Source organism: Melopsittacus undulatus, chromosome 16 (genome assembly GCF_012275295.1).
Source record: "Melopsittacus undulatus isolate bMelUnd1 chromosome 16, bMelUnd1.mat.Z, whole genome shotgun sequence".
NCBI classification, from domain to species: Eukaryota; Metazoa; Chordata; class Aves; order Psittaciformes; family Psittaculidae; genus Melopsittacus; species Melopsittacus undulatus.
The window spans coordinates 1,430,964-1,441,080 of NC_047542.1; the positions used below are offsets into that span (position 1 = coordinate 1,430,964).

The 10,117-nt window shown below is 50.8% G+C and overlaps 1 protein-coding gene across 2 annotated transcripts; it reads right to left on the minus strand.

Moving 5' to 3' along the window:
• Positions 1 to 3,079: 3,079 nt before the first annotated feature.
• Positions 3,080 to 10,078, minus strand: PPP1R15B (protein phosphatase 1 regulatory subunit 15B). Of its 2 annotated transcripts, none has more exons than XM_031054675.2 (2): positions 8,424 to 10,078; positions 3,080 to 5,688 (listed from the first exon to the last, which is right to left on the minus strand). In XM_031054675.2, exons 1-2 carry the CDS (start codon positions 10,050 to 10,052, stop codon positions 5,476 to 5,478), a joined length of 1,842 nt encoding a protein of 613 aa, XP_030910535.2. In that variant the 5' UTR covers positions 10,053 to 10,078; the 3' UTR covers positions 3,080 to 5,475. The 2 variants fall into 2 exon arrangements, with proteins under 2 accessions (XP_030910535.2, XP_033925686.1); XM_034069795.1 differs by having other exon boundaries at positions 5,534 to 5,688; positions 9,179 to 10,078.
• Positions 10,079 to 10,117: the final 39 nt, after the last annotated feature.

A 10,117-nucleotide genomic window follows, 5' to 3' on the forward strand; every position in this document is an offset into this window, starting at 1 on the left:
GGACCTGAAAGCTTTCCAGCCCACATTGTTCTGGAGGCTCCTACCCAGGGACAGGTCTGAAGATGCCCTGTTCCAAGACCACCCATCACTTCTGGGAATGGTCCAGGTCTCCTGATAGGAACGAGTTTCTGGCCATGCACAATGATCAACTTCCAGGGCTGGATGGTACCAAACCTGACCACGAGGCCCTGAACCTCGGCCTAAGCCTGGTTGGTGCCATGAACTGGAAGAGGATGTGTCTCTTGCAGGTTTGCAGATCAAAGCACCTGTAAGCAAGGCATTCCCAGAAGAAGCCACAGCAATCCCACTGCATGCAAGGACGGCACTTGACAATCGTTAACTGCACTCACCCACTTGCATCCTTTCTTCTTTAATCCTGGCTCCTGGGTTCTGGAGCTCTCTGTAGCTCTGTCTTTTACCCATTCTTCTTGTTATCTGGGATTTAGTCAAAACAGACGTGGGGTTTGACACAAAGCTCCTATTTTTAATGCTTGCTCCACACAGAAAATCAATTTCCCTTCAATGCTGGCTGTCACTTGCGCTGCTGGAAAACTGGATCTCACGTTAGTGCCGAACACCCACATCTTCATGGCTCAACTCCCCCCTGCATTTGAAATGCTGAGATTTTGCCACATGCCTTGAGAAGGGACAAACGAAACCATAGTGTGTTTGTCATGGCCGCTCGAGCAGATTGGTCACACTCATGGAGATGAGACCCTGTCCAAGTGCAAACATTCCCCTTTCATCTGCAGAGGGATTAGAACTCCAGATAGGAGCTGAGCCCGGCACAAACACCATTCCGGGATTAGCAAAGCTGATTTCTTGCTCCTCGCTTTCTGAGCTACTCTTAACTGTGTAGTAATTACTCACAGAGTAGTTTAGGGCCTGATGTGCTGTGCCAGGCTGCTGGCAGTGTGCTGAGAGTGGTCCCAAGGCACCTCCTGCTGCACGGCTGCTGAGCACACAAGCCAGGGCAGAAGATGCTCACAAACCAGGTACTGGTCACTGCAAAGGCTGCAAGCAAATGGGCTCTTTTCTTTTGACTCCTACAAGCAACAGAAACACCCACGAGCATCCCCAGCCCCTCCTTTTTATCTCCTTCCTTTACAGCTTTAGTCTCACAGTGTCTAACAATGAGGGCTGCAGGAAGAACAAGAGACACTGAAGTGTGGGCTGCCACTGAAGTGCTGTTAACTCAATGATGGGGATACAGGGAGAAGTGGAATCGCACGGGTCCATTGCACTGATCATTATAGGGGCTCAGAGGGCTGAGGAGCTCTGAGGGGTCCCAGCCAAGTGCCCTCTCACTGACCTGAAAACAAAATAACCTGGTGTATGAGAAGAAAGTGCTTAAAAGCACCTTCCCCCCCCCTCCCTCCATCCCCGTGGCCCTGAGCTGTGGACAACCCACCAAGGCTCCCGTTCCCAGCCCTGCTCTGGTCCCACACAGCAGGGCTGAGGGAGGTGGGGGGAGCTGAGCACAGCTGGACACAGCTGCAGCCCCTGCGCCCAGCCTCAGCCTCACCCTCAGGCAGCAACGGCAGTGGCTGAGGGGACCCCGAGGGATGCTCCCCTGCCAGGCTGAGCACCCCTTGGACCAGGCAGCACAGGGCTCGGGTGCACTGCAGGCAGGGTGGATGGGAGCCCCGTGGCCCCAAAGCCACAGGACAGCCCTGAGCCCATGGGCACCTGCAGGAGCACAGAGCTGGGGGTCAATCCTGCCATGAACAGGAGGATGCTGCTGCCAGGGGAATCTGCTCCATATTCTCCAGCTGCTGGCAGCGCTCCACACAGATGGGTTTAGCTCCAAGCCTGCGCAGCCCCAGGCCTGAGCTCTCCCTCTCTGCCACAGAGCCCCAAGCAAACATTCCTGCTGAAGCCGGTTTTGCTTATTCCACATTTGCATTAGAGGGTGCCAAGGACCAGCAGCAAACTCCTGCCAGCCCGTGGCCCTCCTGCCATGTCTGGGATCAGCCCAAGCTGCAGCGTCCTCCCACTGCTGCTGCCAAGCCCTGGGTACAGTCCTTTGTTGCCTCCTGATTCATGTGTGACGAGTTAGACCTCAACCAGATGTTACGTGGGCAGAAACACCTATCTGAAGTTAAAAGCCTGTGATTATCCTTGCCAGCCAGCCATTAAGGAAGTATTAAATGGAGAAATTACCTCCCCTTCATGTTTCAATACAATAGCATCTTTATAATACACTTGTTTAAGTTGCCTGCTCTTCTTTTTAGCTCCCTTATTTCTAATACTACACGCAGAACCGTTTCACCTCATCGATAGCTCCTGTGAGCTGGAAAAGAGTCAAGGAGAAGGAAAGATACAGCCAATATCCTTAAGAATTAAACAAGTGGGTAAAATTAGAAGATTTCCCGTTCTCGTCTGCTGTCGACATTGACTCCCAGGGGCTCAGACAGGAGCTCGCTGCTCCCGCACCGGAACCACGGAGCAGGCGGGGCCGGCAGCTCTGACGGGATCATTAGTTCCTACGGGTTCCGCACCGCATCCCCCGTGCCGCCCGCCCGCTCCGAGCAGGCGCTGCCATTGGCTGCCGCCCCCATCAATTCGCTCCGGCCCCTCCTCTCCGCCCCTGCATTGCCAGCCGCTCCCATTGGCTGGTGCACCAATGCCCCGCCCCCGTTCCTCCCTCCTCTCCACGCCATTGGCCGCCGCTGCGCACCGCTGCCGTTTACCGCCGGGCCGGTCCATCCGCCCCGGTCCGCCTCCCGTCGCTGCCACAGGCGGGCGCTGCCATTGGCCACCGCTCCCGTCAACCCGCCCCTGCCGGTCCTCCCCGTCAATGCCATTGGCAGGCACCGCCTTCCAGTTCCGGCGCTACCATTGGCCCCCGGACCCGTCAATCCGCCCCGGTCCCTCCTCCTCTACACTCCCATTGGCTGCCGCGGGCCCCTCTCTCCCCCCGGTACTTACAGGCACAAGGCAATCTCAGCGCGGAGCTTCCCCGTTTAGGCACAAGTGATCCGGATCCACCTCCGAAGCCGAACCCGTCACTGCCATCCCCTTCAATCCCAGTTATCTGGTTGTTTCCAACGTTCTTCCAAAGAAAAGCGACGTGGCCTTATCTTGCAAATATCTTTATTCCAATTCCCAGATTAGTTCTCAATAGTTTCATTATGTACAGAAATAGAACTTTAGATATAAAACCCCAACAAACTCAACACAAATCAATTAAAATCCGTAGAAAGCCAATGTGGAACGTTGCTTTTTTCTAAGCTTCTCTAAATTATATAAAAATAAAATCTGATCCTTACAGTTTTGATTTAAAGCGCCCAAGTTTTTACTCTCTCACTGCAAGAACATCCTGTACGAGCACTGGAGGGACAATGGTGACAACCTGGCTCAGGTGATGGTTATGGTGATGAACTCACTGTTAACCTTTGCTCATCTCACACACTGCCTACTTTAAACATGAGGCTGGAGAGAAGAAAGCTGACCCAAGCAGGTATGGCTCAGTAAGAACACTGCAGGCTGGAAAAATCCTCTTAACATCAAAAGCACACTGGAAGTAACAGGTTTTAATGTAATTTACACCCAACTGTGTCATTTTGTTTCACTCGCAGGTACAGCCTTTCCCAAGCCTGTGCAAACAGCAGATCACTGTTTGCAGGGTTAATTCTCACCACTCTAAAGCTTCACCCCAGCATCAGTAAATCAAGTTGTCCAGGGTAACTGAAGCACCAGGTTCTCCAAGACCAAGGAAACCAGGAAAGGCACAGGAAAACCACTGTAGTGTCTTCTACCAAGTGCAACGAACAGCATCTTTACTTAGCAGTCACATCTGAACCAGAAGTGAACAAATTCTCTGTTCTTCCCCACTGATCATCCCATATGCTTTTTTCCTAAACTAAAAAGCAGAACCCCTGTTATCAAATGTTATACAGGGCAATGATCTCCAAATTAAAGGTATTTCACAGGTTTTGAGGGAATCATTAGAATTACAATTTCAAAACTCCAACTGTGGGACAGGAGAACCCAGTTAGTGTATTTTCTATGGCATGGGGATGGCAAACAACATTGCTGCATTGCTTTCATAATGCTTGAGCATCAGCTGTATTTTAACATCATATGGTAACTACTGTAGTTCATCGTTAACCCTCTGTAGCAAGGAGAAGTGGTGACAGGACAAATCTGCAGTGTTCTGGGGCTTCCCCCTTACAAAAGGGAAATAGCTGCAGGAATCAAGTAGGAAATCACTTATTCACACAACTGCATGTGAACACAGATGAATTCTATGATGCTTGGTATTTATTCCAACCTCATACCTGCTTGGATACCAGCCACACAACATCCTTCACATCCAAACATATCCCACTGGTGCTGCTTTCTTAGTGTGACTGCAACAACAATTACACATTGGAAGTTAAGAACATAAATAAGGAGTGTTTGCCTTCCACCAGGGACCTCCCCTTCCAGACCCCACACATGACATGTTACTCTGGCAGCAGATGAACAAAAGTGCAGATGCACAGAGGTATTAATACTGGCTTTTGGTAAAGAACACAGCAATTTGTAGCCTTAGATTTCCTAAGTTAAAGAGAATTCTCACAAGTACCAGAATGAGCACACTGGATACAAGAAATAACGGATAATCCTTCACTTCAATCCATATTAAAAAAGCAAAATCCATTACAGAGAAGTTGCTCTAAGGTCAACTAAAGGACTAGGGGCTATGCATGGCTACCTAAATTCAATCAACCTCAATGTGTACCATGAAGCTTTAATTATTGATCAGGGTGAGGCCTTTCAGTGCCCTGAAAGCAAAGAGGTTTGGTTCACAAGCAGCCAGCACCCTTTGGAATAGTACTGGGTAAAGGTATGTGTTTAAATAAGGATAAACCAAAGGGCTCATAGTGCACCAGAGCTCCTCTGAATCCCCCAGTGTGCTAGACTGAAATAGTAAGACACCAAAGCACCACACTAACACTCAAGCAGTACATTACATGCAAAACTGAGATGGTAAAAGGCATTTTGCACAGTAAACATTATTGGCTAACGAAAGCTGAGGCTTTTACACAAGCCAGAAGAAATGGAGAACCACAAGAACAGCAAACACCTCTGGAATCTTTAAATCAAAACTGCAAGAATTAGGTTCTGAACCCCATAAATATTTCCTTCAAAATAGGTTTTGCTTTTTCAAAGTGCAAAAAATCCAACTGAATAGTCACCACTTCCCAACATACGGCAGACAAGGCATTTCTGGAATGGACTGAACCTAAAGCAGTCTGTCCCTCAAGTGTTACTTAAAAGGAATGCAATTATACCACCCCTACCCCTGATGATACTCAAAAGATTTTGTCTGGATATCAAAATGGGACACAGGTATATTCCAACTGGGATAAAAGTGCTAAAATCCCACTTCTCTCCCCACTTCAGAAGAGCACATGCAGCTGCCATGTGTTTTGAAGACGTTCATGAGTGCTCAGGGTCACACAAACTACAAGGTCTTTGAAGGTGCTAGAAGAAGTCAGTCCTCTGGTAGTAAGTTTCTTGGAGTCTATGGAATACTCTCTGTCTATGCTCTGCTGTGAAGCAGTATCCTATCGCTTCTTCTGTTTCCTGGATCCGTTTCTGGAACCTGCATCCATCCCGTGCAATCTCTTCCCAGGGTCCTTTCCGATCCTCCTCGCTGCTTATGAAATACTCAGTAATTTCCTCAAGGAAGGTCACCTAGAAAATACAAGCAGCAAAGCGTTAGCCAAGCACTTGTGCAGGAGCTCGGTATTTATTTGCACAGGGTTTATTTCTAAACAGAAGTTACCTAAATGCCCAAAGTAGCCAAACGCCTCTGACAGGCTACCTAGGCCAGAGCACGTGTCAGCTTTAAAAACAACCGGCTGCTGACTTCCAAACTTGAGCTTCAGCTACTACAGAGTTTCTAAATTAGCCTCAGAGGCCTCTTTAGGCTGGTGGCAGATCACAGCATGTTCCCTGTTCAAGAACACCCCTGCGCCAGCACTTGGGGTATAACCTTACAGAGCCACAGTGTGGGCAGGTGACTCAGGATGTGCCAAGGCACTTCTGGCTACAGAGATAACCCTCCAGCCACCACCTCCCATCGCTGAAGCTTCCATTTCAGAAAGAAAGGGAGGAATCATTGTTCTGTGAAGCAACCAAGCACGTGAGTCACCGTCAGCACCAGGATAAGGAATCACACGAAGGTTACATAGAAGGAAACAACACTCATTGCTGTGTGACTGGAACAAACCCATCCGCTCAGAGCTGGTTTCACATTCTGGAGTATTTCAGTTCAGGCAAGGACATGGAATAAAAGTGATGGCATTTTAAAACAGGCATCAAAACCTTTCACTCCTCCCTATGTGTAAGAGCTATATAGCCATTTTAAGAAAGCAAATGTATAGGCTTGTCGATCTAAACTTGACAGTGGTTAGATTATGACTATACTAAAGATTTAAGTCTTTCTGTTATCAAGATATAAGCAAAAGCCAGACTACTCAAGGCTCTTACTGAATTCTGTGTTGCTTTTCATTTAGCTACAAAACTGAAAGACAAACCAAGGAGCTGTCAGCATCCAGCAGCTCTCACACTAGGACTGATTCCTGAAGAGAAGCCAAACACTGGCTTTACAGGTGGTTCCGGGAGTTTTGCTGCAGGACAGCTAGTTCTGGAAGGTCAGGAAAACACATGGGGAGACACAAACCACTTGCTGCTCTATTCCTATATTTCATTAGCATAGAAACCTCAGTTCATCCTAACACAGAGAGAAGTGTATTGAGATTGCTTTTTGTGGTAAAGCCAACTTCCAATATGGAAATAATAGTTATGGAAGAGATGACTTTCAGGAATAATCAGCAGCTGGGTTACAGAGCCACAGGAGACTGTGTGACAGCCTCCTGAAGTCAACTAGTGTGGTGATCCCAAAGGACTGCAGTCACCCCTGAGAGCAGGTGCATCAGAGCCCACATCCTCCAGTGTCAAGGCATTGGTAACTGAAGCAAAAAAACCCCAACAAATGCTCCTGGGTTTGATGGCTTTGCTGCTGTGTGACTGTAAGGTGCCAGATAGGAAACGGGATGAATGACCTGAAGATAGCTGGCAACCTCAGCTCTGTTTTGCAGACAGGTCTAATGATGTGCTTTCAAGCACAGGGAGCTGTTACATCAGCCGTCCCTCTGCGAGTTCCCACCTTACATCCTTTTTACATCAGTCTGAGACACCCCTGGGCACAATTACTGGATGCTGAAATGTCATGTTAAATCCTGCATCTAGGTCATGGTTCTTTCACCAGGATCACACAGAATCAAACCACATAGCAATCACATCACTCCTGTGGAACCTCCATCCCTGACAGGCAGGTGAGCCTTGAGGAGGCGCAGACTGAGCTTACAGCAGAGCTCTTCAGTGCTGCCCTAATGCAGTTACACAGAAACCTCCTGCAGGAACTGTTGGGCATCTTTTCCATTTAAATTAAACCAAACAGTTTGTCCTGTAACATCCATGAAGTCTGTAAGCACCACCTGTCCCAGCAAGGACAGGTATGAAGTCACCTCCAAGCCAGGCTCTCTGTTAAAGGAGCAAACAAATCTCTTTGCTGTAAGAACTTTAAAGTAAACATGATAGTTACATGATAGGATATTACCCTGGGACTTGGATCACAAGCTCTTCGTCATACTAATGCCTGAAGTATCAGGCAAGACTCAGACACCACCGCAGAAAAACCACCCAGTCCATTTGTAGCATCACAGAACTTAAGAGTTACGCAATGAGGTTATTCCCCTTTACTTCAATCCTGGCACATGTATTCAACAAACCCTTCAGAATCATGCTAATTTTCCAGTTTGTGCTCAAAGGCCCAGCTCCGGATTGTACTGAAATGACTGCTGCATTTTAAGTCTTTTAGATGAAAACAGCAGTGTTGTTATACTCTGTATTCAAACTTTTCAGTGTATTATTGTGTTAAACCCCAACAGAAGAGTTCTTCCTACTCCAAAAGACGTCTGTAACTCAGGCAGGCTTGTCCCACCTCTTAAAGCTTTAAGTCTGGATTACATTATGTGCACACAAAGGTCCCAGAATACTTTATCAGTGTTATTCCAACAGGTACTTTCCAAAAGAATTTACATCAGATCTCAACTGAGTCTCTGAGGATGGCAACTACACAACAGAGATTTACAACAAACACAGAATGAAAACCACCTCTTCAGAGGAAGACGTAACTTCAAGTCTAAAAAAGGAACGTGAGGAAGCGCCCCACGTCACTGAGCTGTGAAATTCCCATCACGTGTAAAGGATGAGGCACACTCATTTCAGCCAAATAATCAGACCATGAGCTCACGGAGGTTTGCTGGTGCCTGAAACCCGAGGCCCCTCACCCACCCACCCACCGTGCAATGGGGGCTGTTGTAGCCTCACCAAAACACAAACCCAGAAACCCAAGTCTGTACCTTTTTCCTCTTGGATCTGGGACCTTTCTCAGCAGAAAGAATGCCATGCAGCACCGTGACCCCACAGTCCGGCTCTTCCAGCTCCCCCCCACAGTTAGTTAAAGGACTACACTCGGAAGTGACCAAACTTGGCCTCTCTGCTCCTTTTGAACCAGGCGTCCCTTTCTTCTCTGCTGTCTGAAAGGCTGCCTTGAAGTTTAAAGGATTATAGGGATCATCTGAGGTACAGAATGAGTTCCAAAGCTTCAAGTTTTCTGCCTCATCCCCACTGCTACAGTCCCATTCCTCCTCAGAACTGGGGTGAGGAGAGCCCGAGGACTCCTCGACCCACGAACAATCATCATCTTCCTCCTCTTCTACATCTGACATGTCGCTTCCCGGCTCGCAGGAAGATGTCTGAATGGTGGCTGTGAAGTTCTGAGGGTTGTAAGGATCCAAACTATAGAAGGAATTCCAGAGGTGAAGCCTCTCCCCGGCCTGGCTACGAGCGTCTGAATCCAAGGGGAGCTCCTCTTCGCTATTGAAACCATCGTCATCATCATCCCAGTCTTCCTCATCATCCGTACTTTCCTCCCCACTGGGAACTCCCCCTATGATATAGTCTATTAACTTATTGGCACAGGCGGGTCTGACCGAAACGGGAAGGATTTGCTCTATTTCCGAGTCCTCGCCATCCTCTTCACCCAAGGCTTCCCCCTCAAGTGTTCCCTCCTCGACTGAGCCCCGGTCCCCCTCCTGCTCCAAGGCACCACTACCTCCGGGCCGTGTCCCCGTGTCGCTCGGCTCCTGGGGCCGCTTCAACTCCCCAGCATCGCACCGCTGGTCCCGCCGTGCCCCTACCTCCTCTTGCCAACCGCCCTTGTGCTGCTGCTCCTCCTCCAGGCTGTGGTAGCCGTGGTCCGGCTCCGGCACGGCCAGGCCCCCGCTGCCGAAGTGGCACGGCTGGAGAAAGGCCAAGCGCTTGCTGCGGACGAACTCTGCCTCGGGCAAGGCGCCCCGGAGGAGCCCGGCCTCGGCGGGGCCCTCGGCTCGCAGCGGCTGCGGCAAATGGCTCTCCCTAGAGCCGCCGCCCGGGCCCTGCTGCGGGCCCCGCACGTACAGTTCCACTCGCTGCAGGCAGAGGGGCAGCAGGCGGCTCCGCACCAGCTCGCTACACCCCAGGCCCAGCGGGGCCTCGGCGCCGTCCTCCGGCTTCTTCTCCAGCGTCTCCTCGGCCCAGTCCAGCGCGGCCGGCTCCAACAGCAGCGGCGGCGGGAGACCCTTGGCGGGGCTGCTCAGCGTGGGGCCGGGCAGCAGCCGCTGCAGCAGAGCGGGCGGCGGGGACAGGAGCTGCGACACGAGCCGCAGCCATGAGAAGGGGGGGGGCGCCTGGGGCGAGGCTCCGGCGGGGGCAGCGCTAGGCCCGGCCAGCTTGGGCCAGACCGCGGCGAAGCCCAGCCGGGCCCACCCCAGGCCATGGCGCTCCCGGGCGCTGTGCTCCATGCGCGGGCAGAGGGTGCTGCTCAGCGCTGCCGGCGGCGAGGCGGTGCGTGCGGAGCGGTGGGCCGGGCAGAGGCTGCGGTGCTCCGGGCAGAGGCTGCGGTGCTCCGGGCAGAGGCTGCGGTGCTCCAGGCTGCGGGCGGCTCCCATCGGCTGCTCGGCTCCATCCTGCTGCGGGCGCTGACACAAAATGGCGGCAAGCACCAGAAGGCAAA